Raw genomic sequence first — 20049 nt, 5'->3', positions numbered from 1 at the left:
ACAGACTTGTTGCTTTCCAAATTCACAAATTAAAGCAACAACCCGAGGATATAGTCAACATATTCAAATGCATTCAACACACATTTATTAAGTGGGTATACAAAAGTGAAGAGGAGGAGATAGACCCCACTCTCAGAGTTTATACTCTAACAAGGAGGGGACGACACATGCACAGGTATGCAGGAGACAGGAGAATGGGATAAGTGGGACAACAGGCTCAGACAAAAAGAAAGGAAGAAAAAGAAAGAGAGAAAGAGAAAGGAAAAGACTGAGATCAAGGGAGTCAGCTTGGAGGAGGCAGCACCCAAGCTGGACGTTAAGGGAAGGTTAGTATTTCAACAGATAGCAATGCAGTTGGAGCTTCTTATGGGCCCAGGAGACAACCTCTAAGAATGCAGACATAGGCTACAGAAGGATAATATTGGGGAACTGCAAGTCATTGAGCTTAGCTAAAAGGAAGAATCTGTGAAGAGCAGCAACAGAAAGTGAGAGGTTGGTGGCAGCTTGGGAAGGGCTTTAGATGCCAGGAAATCCTACAGTTCTGAAGGCTTCTGAACAGGAGAGAGACACAGTCAGACCTGTGCATGAGTAAATGGATTTTGCCAGCTGTAAAAAGGGAGGAGAGAGACTCAATATCGGGTGGCCAGTCGGGGTTCTCACAGCAAGTCCTGGAAAGAAACAATGGAGTCTAATACTAAGACACAAAACAATGTTATATTTTCTTTTCTTTTTTTTCAACTATAAGTAGAAAAGAGACAGCAGGGAAGGGGATATTAGAAAATGTAGGTGATTCAATCAATAAAAATGTAGTTAAAATGAGAGTCAACCAAAGGAAACTCCAGGCACAAGTCACCACTTTTCCAGAAGCAGTGTCGGTTGGGAAAAGGGGCTAGATGAAAATGGACATGAAACTAGCACATTCAGTCTCTTCCACAGATCTCTTAGGCTGTTTCACCAATCCCAACTAAAGTGTGTGTGTGTGTGTGTGTGTGTGTGTGTGCACGTATGAGAATGGCGGGATGACCGATATTGTAACATGTCCAGTGTGTGTAGGCATCACACTGGATGAACAGAAATCTTTTTGTCGTCCCTTTAGAAACATTAGAAGGCAATAGGTAAGCAGCCAAATGTTCTGAGCACTTGGGGGTTTGTGGCCAGGGATAAAGCGGGTTGTCCAAGCTGCACAGCCATCTCCGCCAGTCAAGCCCTCAAACTCTTGATTCAGAAATGTACAGAGAGCCTTAAAGGCAGATACTCTGGGACCTCCACTAAAGTGCTACAAGATAGAGAAACAATGGCTTCCCAGAGTAGTGGAGAGCAGAGTGGGGGGAGGTTGGGAAGGGGCTTTGAGGAATACACAGGCCAGTAGCCTAATGAAGTCCCAGCAGCAACCAGTGTAGGCACAGTGAGGTCCAGAGCCCCAAGGAAAGTGCTGGTGCTTTCTCGGGACCTTTCATTATCTTCATTTCAACATTATAAAAAAGGCAACAGATGCTGGGAGCCCAGATCCACTCTGGGAGGTCAGCCCACAGCAGAGTGACCGGCATGGCTTATACCCTCTCCCTACCGATTGGGACTGCCCGAAGCTCCGTGAGGTCGAGGGCTCCAAGCACACATCACCCCATTGGGATATTAAACAGAGCTGGTCGCTCCAGTCCCATGTAATGCTCTGCCATGGACACTAGAGGGCAGGACAACCAAGAGTTCCCGATCCAATTCAGTTGCTCACTAAAAGCTTGGAAAGGGCCCGCCCTTTCCCAGATTGGGGGGAAGAAATGTCCAAATTCTGTGACTCCCCTTCACAGGACGCAACTGGACAACGAGCAAAAAAGCAGTCAGTTCTTATTTTATGTGCAGAGTGTTGGTTCTCTGAGGGGGGTGGTTTGTGTTGGGGTTCAGGACTAGCTTGGCAGGCATGTCCTAACTTAGGGAGGCCTTCATCGTCTAGAAAGCATCTAACACTAAACAAGCAATGAAACAAAAAGTCCTTATCGTGTAGGAGTGGAGACGACGATAGAGGAACTAATGCAATGAAGTGCCTTGAAGGAATATTTCATTTTTTGGAACTCCTTAAACTAGGTTTTCTAATGCCCTTCTTAGAGCAGCAAATAAAAAACTCTATCAAAAAGGGGGAGGGCAGCTAAAAAATGGTTTGATTTGGAAGAATCTTCTAAATTCACACCTGGCTATCACTGATATCTAAAGTACTCTCCATCCTCTGGGGTTCAAACGCCTGCAGCCTCTGGATGCACTTTTTCCCTTATCACCACAGAAAGACCAATCCACATCATTTCCCCTGTGGCTCAAAGGACTTGGCTTCCCACCAGCAGAGAAAGAAATACCACCTCCGCCACCGCCACAACCACCACCCTCGTTGCCTTAAAGAGGGGTGCCAGAAATGAAAATCGATTGGCCAGTTTTCGTGGAGAAATGCCCAGGTCTTCTTCGGAGGTCAAAACGACCCTGGAGAAGGGTTCCTCAGAATGAAATCCAAAAACAAAGAGCAGGAAAGAGCCTTTTAGGTCACCAGTATTCAGTATCTCCATTGTCCCTGGCCATAGACTTCCTGGAGCTTCTTTTCACTGGGGCTGGAAACAGGGTACACAGGTAAGACAGCCAATGGAAAGCTCCCTCCTAAAATATTTCCATCCCATCCTCCAACTAATGCAACTCTATATATTTACATAATGAGAAAAAAGCCCTACATCTCAGATACTTCTTGAGAAAGTATTATTAGAATCTGGGGGGAGGGGAGGAGTAGAAAAGTTATAAATAGGCATAGGGACTGGTCCTTGGTGAGCATAATAGTCTTAAAAGAGTAACTTAAAAGAACACTATGTTAAATGACTTGCCCACCGTCTCACAGCCAATATGTCTCATATTGTCTCATATTGTATTTAGGTTTTCTGGGGGTTGGAGGACAACTCTTTGTCCATTAAATCATATTGTCTCTCCAGAACTATAAAGAATAATAATTTTTTTAAACCCTAACCTTCCATCATGGAATCAATACTGTGTATTGGTTCCAAGGAAAAAGAGCAGAAAGGTTGGGCAGTGGAGGTCAAGAGACTTGCCCAGAGTCACACAGCTAGGAAGGAACAGAGATCATATTTGAATCTCTATGCCAAACTCTCAATACATTGAGCTACCTAGCTTCCTCCCCAAATAATAATTAACAATAGCCATAAAGAATGTAACCATGGTACAGCTATGATAAAGAATAGGTAGAGAGGTTAGTCACCCTACCCTATGTGAGGGGCTAGATCAGTTAGTACTATGGGCTAGTGAAATGAAGAAGGGCTGCTTTAACTAGGCTATTCAAAACAATAAAAGACAGAGTCCAAGAAAATACTTTAAACTTTCCAGAAAAATCAAAACTATCCTCTCTGAATAGTTTCATTAGCATTTTCCCAACTTTGGTGAAAGAGGGCCTGAAGAGCAATGATCTGAGTGTGCAAAGAGACTGGCTCTTGGATTACACCTCTGACAAATTCCAGGCTCCAGACATCCATTCCAGGTAAGCTACAGCAGTGGCAGTTGAGATGGGGTCTTGTCTCCCGCTCTAGCCCACCCTTGGGGAAAGTGAATCAGGAAGTCAGTGCAATTTCCTAAGGAAAATGTGATGAAAAATAACGTGACACTGTGAAAAGATGGAACCAGGTTTATTAAGGACAATCTTTATTACAAACATTTCCCAAATGTAAAAAATAATAGGGGATAAAAAAAAGGAAGCTCACACAGACTTGCTGTTGGTCTTTTGCTGCTTTCACTGAAGGGTGAGATGTTGGCTGACAATGAGTCTAAGGGTGAATGGAGTTCATGAGGTAATTCATGGAAAAAGGCAAAAGTGCAACTTGGAGGGCTCAAGTCTTCACCGCCATGGGATGATGTGTGACTAAATCTGGGGACTGGAGATGGACTGTGGTCATTGTGTATCACTAGGACATGGAGTGAACCTTTCTATCTAACTATACAAGTACAGATAGAGAACACACACTCATGCACATCCATACACACACACCCCAAAATGGAAGAGATTACTATTTAGAAGAAAGTTGTGGATGGAGCATTTTCTTTTTTTTATGAGCATCTCAAAAATTGATCATACCTAGGGTTGGGATAGGATGGGCCAAAAGAGAAAAACACAATCTCAGTCTCTCTCTCCAAAGTGCGCTGGCTTGCCAAATGGCGATCTAAAGATGAGGCATGCTATACAGAAAGTTCCCGGTACCTATAGCATCCCTGCTGCCCAGGGAGGGGAAATGCCCTGCTAGACACACAGAAACTCCTGGAGGAAAGCCTGGAGGCTTTCTCTGGCCTTCTTACTGGCACTGGATCATGTTGGGGTGGCAGCACCAAGACAGTGTCATAGGATCCTTCCTCCAGGCTTATTTGGCAGTCCTGGCTCCTGACACTTGTGCTTCATTATCATTCTAGCTGTTAAGTCTCCTGGAAGAGGACGGAGGTAAGTGCAGACCACACACATGATTTCTTTCTTTTCATTATGCTTTCCATTGGTATTTAATTCCATTTGAGGGAGGGAGGGAGGGAGGGAAGGAAGGAAGGAAGGAAGGAAGGAAGGAAGGAAGGAAGGAAGGAAGGAAGGAAGGAAGGAAGGAAGGAAGGAAGGAAGGAAGGAAGGAAGGAAGGAAGGAAGGAAGGAAGGAAGGAAGGGAGGGAGGGAGGGAGGGAGGGAGGGAGGGAGGGAGGGAGGGAGGGAGGGAGGGAGGGAGTTGAGAGGGGGGAAGAGTCATGAGAAAAGACCCCAGGGACAACATGGCTGAGTTCCTGGAAGCATTTTGTGTGTCAAGGCTGATCCCTTCACTTCAAGGATGAGGGAATGATCCAGAACTTCCCACAGCCATGCACAGAAAAAGAAATGGGCCATTTCTGACCAGATTACAGTTTGAAATATTTCTGGGAGTGTTGAGACAGGAGGAGGGGGAGTCCTGGCTGGTGGATTTCAAGTCGCAATGCATGCAGGTAAAAATTATTTTAAAAGGAAAAACCAAAGTTTCAGCTGAAAAAGAAGATATTGTAAAGGAAAATCTAAAATAACTGTAGCCCCATAAGCCCCAAATAAAGAGTATTCTAGAAGTTTCCAAAGAATACAGCAACTGATTTGGGGGGGGAAGGGAGGGGAGAAGATTAGGTAACACCATTTCAATGAACACAATTTCTTCTACTTCCTTTTGAAATAAACTCCATGCTTGCTTAAGAAGATTGCTCGGCTAAGATATGGCATCCTGAAGTCTTCCAACCCACTGGCTCAGTACAGATGTCATATTGATTCCCTTCCCTGGCAAAGAGAGAAGAACCTGGAACGGCAGGTGATGCTTCTCACAAGTTATTTAAGGACTCTGTTCTCAAATTCTGAACTAAGACACTGAAAAGACCCAAGTTTTCTTCTTGATTTCTTCTTGGTTCTTAAGAGTTTCTTAACATGTAGAATGAAGATGGGGGAAAAAATTGCCTCTTAATGGGTTTTAGAAAAGATAGCAGTTTCTTTCATTTAATGGCAAAATGACTGGCCCTTCTGGGTACAATGAAGATGCAAACTCCTTCTAGCACCTCTGACAGCCCTCAAATAACACAAGGAGAGAAAAAGAGCATTTCTCCCAGATCATAATGTAGTTCTGTTTCAATTTACGCACATCTGTTTGAGTTTTCTTTTTGGTAAGTGTCCAACTGTTCACAAACCCTGGCTACAGTAGATGCACGGTTCAAAAGCTTTCCAATGGGTCATTTTTGTTTTTAAAATCAAAATCTGTCAGTGAGCAGCAGGTCCTAATAACCCTCCCCAGGTTCACCCCCTCAGAAGCAATTTCATGGCAATACCAGTCTTTGCGACTACAGATTGCAAGCATTGTCATTGTGGTAGGAGCTTGGCATCAGCATAGAAGACTGGAGGCAGGGCAGGGTCTCAGGAGTCCAGTGTCTTACAGTAGTCAGTTCATTCAGCAGTTCTACCAGCTGGCCCTGACAGCTTCAATGTCACTAACCAAATTCTGGGCTAGGCATATCCCAAAAATCTGAGAAAAGAAGAAAGTGCAAAAGCATCAGAGGTAGTCATTGGGTTTCCTGGGACTTTTCTTCTTTTGGTTCAAGACCCATCTTAAAAGGGAAATCTCTCCCATTCAGGTCAAGAAAAGTGCAGCCCTATCATGACCAGCTCTATCAGGACAGGAACTCTCTGTATTAGCTTTAGGCCCCCATGAAAGCAATGCCATCAGACCAATGGTAAAAGACACTACCCATTTCCAGGCAGGCCAGAGATGGAGTAAAAATGAAAAATGAGACCTCTGTCCAGGAGGGAATTTATTTGGTTTCACATCAAATATTTGTTACAGGTTTATTTTGTTTTCTTTTTCTTGGGTGGGAGAACAGGGCAGTGGCAAAAAAAAAAAAAAATTGCAAATGTGCTCATTGAAAACATAAAAACCAAAAGAAGCTAATGCCAACCCTCAAAGCCAAAGCTGAGAGAGGTTGGACTTGACACATTCTAACATCCTTAATACCTCTACTATCCTATCACATATGTGGTCTGTTCTTCCAAATTGGAACATCAAACTTTGGTTCAAGTGAGATGTCATATCATTTCATATAAAAAACTTTCAAAAGCTATATGAATACCATTATAAATGTTGTAATTATTATGATGATGATGATGCTTCCAGATACAGAGGCTAACTTGAAGAATCTCTGATCTATGAAGGAACTCAAGCATCATAGGTTATAGACTGTTATAGACCATTATCGGTGGAAGTGCAGCCTCCTTATTACACAGGTAGATAAATCAAATCCCAGAGAGTACCAATTTGTCCAAAGTACCAAACTAGCTAAAGTCTCCATTCTATGGCTTGTGAAGACAAGTTATCAGGGGCAGCATAGTGGATAGAGCCCCAAGCTTGAAGTCAGGAGGATCTGGGTTCAAATTTTATCTTAGACACTTCCTAGCTATGGCAAGTCACTTAACCTTGATTGGCCTCAATTTCCTTGTCTATAAAGCAGGGATAATAACAGCACTTACCTTATCACAGGGTTTTGTGATTTTAAAAGCCCTTTATTAACCTTAAAATACTTTATCTAGGCTAGTTACTATATAATTCCTAGCTACTACTCCCTTGGTAAGCTTCTTGTAGTCCCTGGGGTGCCTGATCCCTGCCTCCAAAATTTTAGCCATTCCTCTTAGGACTTTGTAGCCTCCAAAGATATGCTGAGTGGAGAGTCATCTCCAGCTTTAACCCAGTAACTGGTAAAGCAAGTGCAGAGCACTCAGACAATCCTTGCCATATTGGCATGGAACAATTTGTGACTCTGGCTTTGCTTCCAGCTTTCAAAGCATTTCTGAATCTTTGGAATTATACTATCCTCTGGCCCACATCTCTCTGTCTCGTGCACAGGAATCACAGCAGGTTTTATCAAGTGCTTTGCTAAAAATCTAGCCATCTAGAGTTTATTCCAGCACAAGGAAGGAAGGAAGGAAGGAAGGAAGGAAGGAAGGAAGGAAGCAAGGAAGGAAGCAAGGAAGGAAGCAAGGAAGGAAGCAAGGAAGGAGGCAAGGAAGCAAAGAGGCAAGGAAGGAAGGGGAAAGGAAGAAACATGGGAAGGAATTACAACAAAATAAGAGGAGTGGGAGATTCAGAAAAATTCATGAAGATGAACAAAGTGATGCAGATTGAAATCAGCAAGAAAAGGTAATGACAACAATAAGATGAAGGAAAACAAATTAGAAAGACTTCAGAACTGCCATCAAAACCACAATAAGACTGACTGAAACATAGCTGACATCTGGAAAGAAAAAGAACAGAATAACAATGTAGAATGATGCATTCTCAAACATGGCCAATGTGTTGATTTGTTTTGTTGGCCTCTAAGCATTTATTATAAGGGAGAGAGCTTCTGTGGGAGCAAGGTGGTAGTAGTGATGGCAGGCACAGGGAAGGCTAATGGTTAGTGCAGATTTTTTTTTTTTAAACCCTTACTTTCCATCTTGGAATCAATGCCGTGTATTGGCTCCAAGGCAGAAGAGTGGTAAGGGCCTTGGTATTGGGGGTCAAGTGACTTGCCCAGGGTCACACAGCTGGGAAGTGTCTGAGGCCAGATTTGAACCTAGGACCTCCCATCTCTGGGCCTGGCTCTCAATCCACTGAGCCACCTAGCTGCCCCCAGTAGTAACAGATTTTTAAAAAATCTTTAATAAACCATTTTCTCAAAATGTACAATACAAATACAGGAGATACAAATGAAAAGAACTGTTTTATGACTGTTAAAATAGATATTTTAAAAACAAAAACCTCTAAAGTATATAAAAACGTGCCATTTAAGTTTGTAATTTTAAAAAAAAAAGGTAATTTGGAAGAAACTAGGTGACTCAAATCTGGCCTCAGACACTTCTTAGTTGTGTGACCCTGGGCAAGTCACTTGACCCCCATTGCCTAGCCCTTACTACTCTTCTGCCTTGGAACCAATGCACAATATCAATTCTAAGATGGAAGGTAAGGGTTTAAAAAAGAGAAGCAAACAAAAACAATATAGAAATATTCTTCATCAATGTTACTAAGTCTTGCTGATTCTTCCCTTATAATATCACTTGAATGTAAGCCCTTCTTTCCACTCACACCACAACTATCCAAATTTAGCACAGTTCCAATGAACTGTGCCTCCATTCCCTCAACAGTTTTCCTGCAGCTGTCAAATGGCTATTTCTACAGCATAGGTCCAATCATATCACTCCTTCTCTTACTTAAGAAACTCTTCTTGTATTTAGGATAAAATCTAAACTCTGCACTTTGGCACTGAAAGCCCTGCTTGGCTCCAACCCTTCTAAGTTGATTGATTACACATGACCCTCCCCCCCAACCAACCCCAAGCCCCACCTGGTCCCATCATGTTTTAGTCTACTGGTCTACTTCCCTTCCCATCTCTGTGCCTTCACACAGGCTGTGTCCCCCTTCCTGCCCTCGTCACTACTCCCTCTTGTAATCCCTCACTGCTTACCAGGCTCGGCCCCTATAAGAGACCTGTCCCAATGAAGCAGGGAAATGGTGCAGTGGATACTACAGCTGGAATCAGGAAGACTGGAACTCAAATCTGGCCACAGACATTTATTAGCTGTATGACCCTGGGTAAATCACTTTATCTGTTTGCCTCACTTTCCTCATCTATAAAAAAAGGAATAATAATAGAACCTACCTCCTAGGAATTTTGTGGATAAAATGAGATATTTATAAAATCTTATGTTTCTCTCGAGTCAAATGTAAGCTTCTTATGGGCAGGAATTATTTGGTTTTTGCCTCTGTATCCCCAGTGCTATGTAGAATGCCTGGCACATAGTAAGCACCTGAAAAATTCTTCTTGAATTAAAGCGAGCCAAATTATTGTATAAAACATCAAGTACAAAATAACAAAAACAAAGGATTAGTCCTGAAAAAAACAGGCAGGTGCACTGTTGTTACTTTACTGAGGGAACACTTAGCATCTCTTTAGTTCCTTTTTTCCTACCTCTAAGGTTGGCATGACAGACAGGCAGACAGGCAGGCAGGCAGGCAGGCAAACAGACAGACAGACAGACAGGCAAACAGACAGACAGACAGGCAGGCAGGCAGACAGGCAAACAGACAGGCAGGCAAACAGACAGACAGACAGACAGGCAAACAGACAGACAGACAGGCAGGCAGGCAGACAGGCAAACAGACAGACAGACAGACAGGCAGGCAGGCAGGCAGGCAGACAGGTCGGTAGGTAGGTCGGTAGGTAGGTAGGTAGGTAGAAGGGTAGATGAATAGACAGATGGATGGTAAGATAGACAGACAGACAGATAAAGATTGAATTGCCAAGGAAGGACTGTAAATTCTAGTGTACTTTGCTTTACCTAAGAGGTGTTCCTAAAATATATGTAAACTAAATTGCATTTTGTAGGAGAGTTGCTCACTTAAGGTAACCCTACTGTGAATCATTTTATAAATTCTGTGTTTAATATGAATAAACTGCCCACCTGATAGTTGTATTTGTCTGAATTTTCATTTTATTGAGCTTTCTTAAATCAGGACAGACCTATGTTTGCAAAATACCTGCACTGGCAATAAGTACCTAGATAAAGCATGTCTTCTAGAAATGAGAGTGAAATCATGTAAAAATTAATATCATCTGGCTACTTCCCTTGACCTATTGACTCTAGTTTAAAAGAATGAAATTAGAAATGACTTTGAGGAACAATCTTCTACTAGTTTTTTATAAGAGAGGGCTCCCTTATAATGTTTCAAAAGAGCAAAGTAGTGAGAAGGCTGGATTCAGTTGGAAGATCTGAGTTCAAATCCTTCCTCTGACACCGAACTAAGCATAGACAAGCCACTTAATGTTCTACTTTCCCAGGCAATTATCTAAATCATGAATCATTCTTTCTTTATTTTTTTTAACCCTTATCTTCCATCTTGGAATCAATACTATGTATTGGTTCCAATGTAGAAGAGTAGTAAGGGCTAGACAATGGGGGTCAAGTGACTTGCCCAGGGTCACACAGCTGGGAAGTGTCTGAGGCCAGATTTGAACCTAGGACCTCCCATCTCAAGGCCTGGCTCTCAATCCACTGAGCCACCCAGCTGCCCCCATAAATCACGAAGTTTCTGAAGAGATGCATATCTGGATCTGTGGAGGGCATCTCCATGTGGAATCCCTCACAACAATTCTACAAGAAGACCAACCCTAATAAAGAAGGTCTGTCTTACCTGAAGCAATGCAATGCCTATGAAAATACCAGCCACTATGGTTAAGTTGTCTTGCAACCACTTTTCGAACTGGGGCACACAGCCTTTTGTGTAGATTACAATCTGTTGATCGACCTCCTTCACAAAAGACAAGAAAAGGAGAGTGTCACAGATCCTCTTTTAGTTCCAAGGAGTATTTACATATTCAGCTGTTTAGGAAAAAGAGGTCTTTGTACTAGACAAGAACAACAAGAAATGATACTTACTGGTTTTTGCCTGGCATCATATCCACATTGAGTGTTGATGACATCTTCCTGAGGGGAAAGGGAAACAGAGAAGTTTCTCCTTGTTACAGAGATACCACCAAATGGAGACACTGATTATGGTTTAGGAAAAGAGCTGGGAGGCTCATTAGGATCATAGAAGAGTAGAGCTAGAAGGCAAAACCATCCCTCTGGCCCCCGAACTGTCTATACACTGGCTTTTTCCATAAGGGAATATAAAAAGAACCTTTCACCCAGGAATCTTCTGGCAGAAGTTTGACAACTGGTACTCTGATGCCTGGGATATACTTTTAGAAAATTTAATTTGTATTATTAACAATTTCTTTGTCATTTTTCTTAAACATAAACAATCAAAATTAAACAGTAAAGCAAATCTTGCTTCCTAGCTATTTCTGATGTGTGAATGTTCACACTGACAATTTAATAATTAGGTCTGCCAGTAAAAACCATTGCCATCCCACCCTTGCTCTCACCCCATTAACACCAGCACTACTGAGGTGATACTTGGGCATGGGATGGGGAGAATGATAGGCACAGAAAACCAGAAGCCATAAGTGGAACTTGCAAAAAGGTCAATTTAGCCCAGACCCCATGAAAAGCTAAATAATTTGAGCTGCTCTAAAGTAAGATGAGGCTGCCTCTAGAAAAAGTGGGTCTTCCTTACTGAGAAGGTGACGCTAGATAATCCCATTGTGATCATGAGAAAACTTCCTGATTTGGGTCTAAAATCTCCAAAAAGGAAAGCATCTGATAAGAGAATCTTATTGCATAGTTCTAGAATGAAAAACTCCTCAGCAGAGTGGCCTGTCCATCTGATAGTCAACACAAGCAATTATTTCTGCCACTATGTCCCTATCTTGAGGGGAGAAAGAGCAAGAGACACCCAACTAAAGCAGAGAGCTCATCAAAACAGCCACATGTGAAGGTGACGGGATAACATCATCAACTGGTATTTATGGTTTGCAAAGCTTTTTGTGTGTGTGTGTGTGTGTGTGTGTGTGTGTGTGTGTGTGTGTGTGTGTGTGTTTTCACAATCCTCAGAACAATCCCGAGAGATAGGTACTACTACTATCCCCATTTTACAGATGATGTCAAAGAGATCAAATAATATGTGTAGGGTCACACAGCTAGTATATGTCTAATGCAGTATTTGAACTCGTCTTTCTGATTCCAATTCCTGTAGTCTACCCATTATGACCCTTAACTGCCTATAACCACACACTATAAATTAAGCATAAATAGGGGCCCATCTACCCTTGCTTATGAAGTCTTCCTTGATCCTTCAAACTGGATAACTTTATCTTCCTGAGAACTCTCATGGCACCACTGGACCCTCTCTCCTAGCACCTGGCACATCCTGCCATGTATTCTAGTTCTTTGTGCACTTGTCTCTCTCCTCCCCTATTAAACTGTCAGCTCTGGAGGACAGAGACCATGTCTGGTTCCTCTTTGGATCTCCCACATACCAAGCACAGTTCATTGAATACTGTACGTGCTCAATAATAATATGATGAGTTGAACTGAAGAACCAGGAGAGGTGAAGTGAGGTGAAGTAAGGCTTCAAGGAGGAGAGGGACAAAGAGCCCTGACCCAGAGGAGACTAATAGAACCCTTCTCTCTCACCCCCAAGGCCCTTTGGGTAAAGAAGATGAGCAATAGTTTGTCAATAATATTCATTCACTTACTGCAGGATCCTTAGTACAACATGAAAATGGTACACCACATCGTTCTCGACTTGCATTGGAATCTGTGCAATTGAAGTAAATATTTAGGTTCCAGTCATCCGCTCCAAAAGCCCCACAGCACTGCCACTAGAGCAAATAGGAGAAAATTAGAACCTCTTGGCTCGTCGATGGCCATCCTGCTTGCATTCATTTCCACTGAAACACCACTTTGCTCTAGCCAGCTGCCAGTGTTCCTGCCTCCCCAGAATGCCCTTGCAAGCCAAACAACCTAAATGGTTCATCAAAAAGCCTCCATCGAAGAAATTCCAAGACTCGACTTATAAAATTAGTTCAGTGGTTTACAATTGCTAAAGAAAAGTGGAGAGTCACATCACAGCCCAGAAGGAACCAGGCAGCAAAGTTCCAACAGGCTTGATTTAATTTTGTGCAATTTGAAATGGAGCCTGTGTCTGTTGGGCGTGGGAGGGAAGGCACAGCGTCTGGCCCACAGCCTCTCTTCATTATCCTGGGGTGCCTGCTCGCACCACTCTGCTGGGCCAATGTGACAATCTGATTGCACTAAGGCATTCAGGGCCAGAGCTGCCTGGAAGCATTCAGTGCCACACAACTCAAATGGTGTGCTTGGAAGAACTGAAAACAAAGCAAAAGGAGAATGCAATTTTCACCTAGTGCAAACAACATTTCAAACAGGTGTGTTGGTCATGCCAGGTCAACCCCCACTTGATCACTGGGCAGGGTTCTTCTGGATAACACAAAGGACAAATCACAGAAGCAACAAAACTTGACTGTATCAGCCATGCAAACCAGCTACAAATAAAACTGACTTTAAATTGGGGAGTGAAGGCAGTTAAAGAGAACTTCAGAATCTGATGAATAGAAAGAGGGAGCTTTGGTCCCCAAAGAAGACCTGGCCAACTACAGAGAAGTTATGACATACACTGCACAAACTGCTGATAGTAATGTTGGAGCTTGAAAAGACTGGCCTCAGACACTTCCTAGCTGTGTGACCCTGGGCAAGTCACTTATCCCCAATTGCCTAGCCCTTATTGCTCTTCTGCCTTGGAATCAACACTCATTATTGACTCCAAGAAAGAAAGTAACCATTAAAAGAAAAGGACATTATAGCTCTGGTCAGCCAATGTGTCCACTGTATGAGTGAATGGAGGGGAGGGAATAAGCATTTATGTAGTTCCTGCTGTTTACCAGGCACTGTATTAAGAGCTTTTTACAAATATGCTCTCAATTGATGACATAACCAAGATCCAGGAGAGGAGAGAGTGGTTCACAACAGGGTTAAAATATAGGGATTCTTGACTCTCACTCTCTTCACTACACAAACAGGGTGCCTACCCAGGGGCTTACTCATTAAATAAAAGAATGGAGGGCAGCTAGGTAGTTCAGTGGATTAAGAGCCAGGCCCAGAGATCAGAAGTTGAGGGTTCAAATCTGGCCTCAGAGAGTTTCTAGCTGTGAGAACCTAGTTACGTCACTTGATCCCCATTGCCTTACTCTTCTGCCTTGGAACTAATGCACGGTATTAAGTCTAAGAGGGAAGGTAAAGGTTTAAAAAATAAGTAAAAGAACGGACACTAGACCACAGCCAGGGAGCAAAGGTCTCAGACAGTTTATACAAGGCAGGGATTTTTCATTAACGTAGGTTATTACCATAGTGCAAAACGTCTCCTCTACAGTTCTCATTTTGTTCATCCTCACAGCACCCCTGCGGGTTTGTTTTACAGACCCAATAACAGGACAAGGGACCTGCATGGCTGGGCGCAGAGACAGCCCAGGATGCTAGCCCAGGTCCTCTGACTCCAAAGTCAGGCTGCCTTCCAGTTACGTAACAGCCTAATTATGGGCTGTGAGGAAGAGGGGAAGCAGGTGCCAGAAAGCAGTTATCTTTAGATCCCAGGTGGAACTTTAAAAATACAAGCAGCTGATTCTCATGCACTGCTAATAAGAGGAGACCAGCCAGCATTGCAGGTGCCCATCCACATGGCTTCTCCACCTTCGTCCTTTTCACATCAAGCAAAAAGCATCAGAATGACAGAATTAGACCTGAGGCAGCCCAAGGGCAAGTCAGAGGACCAGAAAAATAGCAGGCCAGGGAGAGGATGTCTTAGTTGGCAAAACAAAAAGCAGAGGAAAGCAGTTAGGTAGGCTTATCCATTGAATAGGTCCTCTGGGTTGAAAGGAAACAAGATTCCAACTTACATATTCCTGGGTAAAGTCTATGAGGTTTTGTAAGTCGATGTCATCCCTGTAAGCTCTGATGTTGTTGTTTATGAAGAAATACAGCTGGTCTTTGATCCAGTCTTTGAAAACAAATGCCAGAACCCCAGCCGTGAGCTCCAGGAAGAAAATAATTCCCAGGAACACAGAAAACTAAGACAAAAGACACACAGAGAACAGTTATGATGGCGATTTTCACCATATTTGGTTAAAATACTTTTTCTTCTCGCTTTTGAAGTCGCGCGTCATTATATCGGAATGTTACTCAGTTCCAGAGCAGATGCTCATCTTTTCTGGAGATTCATTAACACAAAATTACATTTCAGGAAGGATGAAAAAAACATTCCATAATCACATTTTAGGTGCACTGGTATTCCAGTCAGTAATTAACCAACAAAGCCCATAAGCAAACAAGAATGACTCATTATACCCAAATTAAGTCCAAATGAATTCACATGATTGATGTTCCTGCCAAGAGCTTTTAATAACGACCCATTCCTTACCTCTGGGAACTTTTACTGGTGTTTAAAAGATAAAGATTGAGGCAGGGAGGTAGCTCAGTGGATTGAGAGCTAGGCCTAAACATGGGAAGTGCCAGGTTCAAATGTAGCCTCAGATTCTGCCTAGCTGTGTGACCCTGAGCAAGTCACTTATCTCTATTGCCTATCCCTTGACTTGGAACCAATAAATAGTATTGAGTCTAAGATGGAAAGTAAGAGTTAAAAATAAATAAATAAGCATAAAAGATATAGATTATACTGATAATGGAGCTTTCCTGTCCTCTGGAATGGTGGTCAGGATTCCATATTCCTTTAGAGGACTTTAGAGGATATATTTTGTAAACTTTCCCCTTGCACCTCCTGCACAGGATGGAATAGCAAAAGGGCTCATTCAAGGAGAATGAGGAAGTCTAAGAGGTGATAAGGAGGAACAAGGCATTAAAGTAATCTAACCACATGTGGAAGAGGAAAATAAGCCAAACCACCATCCACCCCTGTATGTGTGGCCACTTCTCAGGCCCCACTTTTACCATCCTTTTCCAAAACAATCATTTCTTAATTCTAAAGCCCCAAAGAGCCTTTGGGAAGTAAATGCAGGACTTTTTTGACCCCAGACTCTGTAGGAGAACAGGCTCAAAACCATGGACCTGGTGGAAATTTTGTATGATTTCCCTTAGAAAATTCAGATGCTCCAATGTACATCCTGTACTAAGATACCCAACTCTTTCCTGTAGGTGTCCCATTTACCCACCCCTCTTCTCTTGGCAGGTCTAATGCTACTGAAACAAGAAATGGGAATTGGGGCAAAATGATGCAGGTCAACAACAACAACAGGGACAGGCAAGCCCAGCTGGGGTCTTGATCACCGGCAGCTGAACCCAGCCAACCAAAGAGTTGGCTCGCTTGGTAGAACCAAATTAAAGAGACAGAAATACACTTAAGAGCTTTCCATTTATTTACAGCCAACAGGATCAACACCCACAGCAAATCATGGAGGAGAAAGGTTTGTGTGGTTGTGGTAGGGAAAGAATCAGAGATTTACTCTACAAAACTGATGAATGGGGTGGTGCATGAGAAATATGGGAACTCTTCGCATGACTATAGGTGTAGACTGAGATCTACAGGGTTTGTAGATAAGTTTCAAAGGCTCCATGATCCTAGATATGGGGGGTTCGAGGGCAATGACATCTTTATTTTCATAAGCCTCTAAATTCAGTTTAGCATTTCTTTCCATTATCTAGAAACATTATGCAGAGAAGGAATTGATTGGTTTCACCAGAATGCCAATGGGGACCATGACACACAAAAAGAACCTCAGCTTAAGGTGAATTTTACAGCTATTTGGTATCAAATTCTACCCAACTATGTTTCATAGGTGGCATATCCCAAGTTATATAGCACCTTCAGATCTAAAAAAGGCAGACATTGCTGTCTAGAACCTTCTAAAAACCCATCCCCACAACCAGATTCCCTAAGTGCCAGAACCATTATCTGTGTTCCTAAAGGTAGACGTTGAGAGACCCATGTGCCGGTATATACAATGACTGCTTGAGTCAACGGGCAGCAAAACACCAATAGACCTAGTTATTGGTGGCATGAGTCCTTTCAAATCTTCTTACATCTCAGTGTAATATAAAGATAGCCTAGCTCCTGCAGCATCAGTGATTACTGGAAACGTTTTTGTTGTTCCATTGTGTCCAACTCTTCATGACCCCATCTGGGATTTTCTTGGCAACGATTTCCTCTTCCACTTCCCCAGTCTTGGGCACCAGAAAGTAGGACTCAAGGGGAAAGAAAAGCTAGGCACATAACTATGTTATACCTTTGGGTACAGTATAGGCTACTTCCTATTTCTTTTAGTCACCACCTTAATTCAACAGTTCAACCACAGCAAGATATTTAAACACCAGGGTCAAAGGCCCCAATGAAGTTTCCCATTCTCATCTTCCTAGAAGTCATAGAAGTTCATTTTCAAGTTCCTTCTGTAAAACTTCTCCTAAATTCCAGTTCTTCTAAGATAACAAACCCAAGAATGATTCCAAAGGAAAATAGCTGAAAGTGGATAGAGAACCAGGCATAGAGATGGCAGGTCCTTGGTTCAAATCTAGCCTCAGATACTTCCTAGCTGTGAAAGTCACTTAATTCCCATTGCTTACTGTTCCTCTGCCTTGGCGCCAATATACAGCAAAGAGTTTACAACAGAAAGTAAGGGTTTTTTATTTAAAAAAAAAATTTTAACAGACTTTCTTACTGAAATGAAAACCTGAAGTCCTACAAGATAATAATTTTTCTCTCTTCCATTTTTTTTAAAACTAGTGTTCCTATCTCACCTAGGCTGGGAGTACAATGGCCATGACTGGGAATTCTGAATTACTCCATTTTGTAACCCTCAATTGCTTCATCCTAACTCACCGTCCACATTGGGGCTACACTTAGTGTGGGCACTGGATAGGCTTCAGCCCTAATATAGCACAGAGTCCACAAACTGAAGTGGTTTATCAGCTTTAGCCTCTTCAACAACAGGTACTACAAGGCACGTGCCACCATGGCAGGCTAATAATTACATTTCCTTTGTGCCCAAACCTTTTAATTTAATGTAATCAAAGTTATCCATTTTAAATCTCATAATTATCCTTGTTTCTTATTTGGTCATAAATCCTTCCCTTCTCCATAGATATAACAGGTAAACTGCTCTGATAATTAGCTTATGGTATTACCCTTTCTGTCTAAATCATGTATTTATTTTGACCTTATCTTGGCATATGAGATATTAGGCTTATACCTAACTTCTGCCATTCTGTTTTCCAGCCTTCCCAAGGTCCCTCCCCCCCCCCCCAAGCCCTTACCTTCCATTTTAGAACCAATACTGTCTGTTGGTTCCAAAGTAAAAGAGTGGTGGTAAGGGCTTAAGTGACTTGCCCAGGGTCATTCAACTAGGAAATGTCTGAGGCCTTATAAGAACCCAGGACCAGAACCAGGATCAGAAGATCTTTAGGTTTGACTCTCAATCCACTCAGCCACCCAGGTGCCCTATTCCTAGCAGTTTTCTTTTCTTCCTTTTTTTGTCACATAGGGAGTTCTTATCCCCAAAGCTTTGATCTTTGGGTTTATCAAACACTAGGTCACTATGGTTATTTACTGTATATTATGTACCTAATCTATTCCATTGATCCGCTGCTTTATTTCTTAGCCAGTACCAGACTGTTTTGATGATTACAAACCGCTTTATAATACAGTTTGAAATCTGGTGCCATCTTCCTGCACGTTTTTTTCCCATTAATTCCCTTGATATTTTGACCTTTTGTTCTTGCAGATAATAATTACATTTTCTAACACTGTCTAGTGCAATGACTTCTCCAGATTTGTTCTCTAGGCTCTGAGAGTAGCTAGTATTTCATTTTGTTATCTTTGTATTACTTAGTGCACCTTTGGTATTTGGTGCACAGTAAGCACTTAGCTGATTATCTTTCAGCCATAACTGGCATTTGCTTCTCTGGATCTCAGTTTCCTCCTCTGTAAAATCCAAGGATCGGACTCAATTAGCCTGGAGGTCCCTTCTGGCTCCAACCTTTTCAGGGTTCTTAGAGCACTTTTGTTGTTCACTGAGGAAAAAGAACTCTCTTCTGCTGGGTCTTTGATAACTCTAGTCTGTATCTGGTCTCTTTAGCCCAGTGCTTGGCCCAACGTCTGGGCATGATAGACACATCATAAATGCTTGTCGATTATTTGTCAATTGCATGAGACTCGCTTTCCTGAGCCTCGTTTTCCTCCTCCATCAAATGAGAGGGGTTGGACTAACCATTGCTAGAAGCTCCCCTCTAGTGGTGACATTCTATAATTCACTTCTGCACAGCTCTGTTAGCTTTGTTCTTTTGGCACTTCTGCTGATCGCTTCTCAAAATTCAGGAAAGTTCCAGCCACTGTTATACTTATTATAGTACCTCTAGTTATCCATTTTGTCTTTGTAGCTCTGGTGCTAAGTACATGATCGATGCTTTCTTTTTTAAACCCTTTCCTTCTCTCTTAGAATCCATACCAAGTATAAGTTACAACCCAGAAGAGAAGCACAGACTGGGTAATTGGGATGAAATGATTTGTCCAGGGTCACATATGTAGGAAATATGTGAGGTCGTATTTGAATCCGGGACCTCGTGACTCCAAGTCCGGCTTTCTGTCTATATAGCAGGTACTTAATAATGATTTGTATTCCTTTAATGTACAGAATAACCTTCTCCATTCAAGTTTGTTACATTCACATTGTCAGGAAGGAAAGCTTTAGAGACTTAGTAGCCACTAAGCTGAGTATATTCATTTCATTTATTTTAAAACACAGTTAAGAGTTTGGGGGACAGGGGAGGGGTTCAATTTGGGGATATCATTATAACATTAGTTTTGGGTTTCTCAGGCATCATTCTTTCTCTGTCAAACTGGCCACTTGTCAATCATGTGAATATAGATGAATTCACACCCATTCAAAGAATATCAAATTTAGAATTTTTTAAAATTCGAATATCAGAAGGAAAGTCGTTGGGGGGCAGCTAAGTGCCTCAGTAGATTGAAAGCCAGACCTAGAGATGGGAGGTCCTGGATTCAAATTTGGCTTCATATACTTTGAAGTATATGATTCTGGGCAAATCACTTA

The 20049-nt window shown here is 42.3% G+C and overlaps 1 protein-coding gene across 1 annotated transcript in view; it reads right to left on the bottom strand.

Moving 5' to 3' along the window:
- Positions 1–3646: 3646 nt before the first annotated feature.
- The window catches only part of TSPAN5 (tetraspanin 5), a 216541-nt gene continuing 200138 nt past the window's right edge, over positions 3647–20049 (bottom strand). The window contains exons 4-8 of the mRNA XM_001370035.4: positions 14890–15060; positions 12676–12801; positions 10973–11020; positions 10728–10844; positions 3647–6032 (exon numbers count right to left, since the gene is read on the bottom strand). Of these exons, the coding sequence (XP_001370072.1) occupies positions 5967–6032; positions 10728–10844; positions 10973–11020; positions 12676–12801; positions 14890–15060 (528 nt within the window). The 3' untranslated portion in view covers positions 3647–5966. The remainder of the gene's footprint in view (positions 6033–10727; positions 10845–10972; positions 11021–12675; positions 12802–14889; positions 15061–20049) is intronic.

Source organism: Monodelphis domestica, chromosome 6 (genome assembly GCF_027887165.1).
Source record: "Monodelphis domestica isolate mMonDom1 chromosome 6, mMonDom1.pri, whole genome shotgun sequence".
NCBI lineage: Eukaryota > Metazoa > Chordata > Mammalia > Didelphimorphia > Didelphidae > Monodelphis > Monodelphis domestica.
This window is presented reverse-complemented; position numbering and strand designations above follow the sequence as displayed.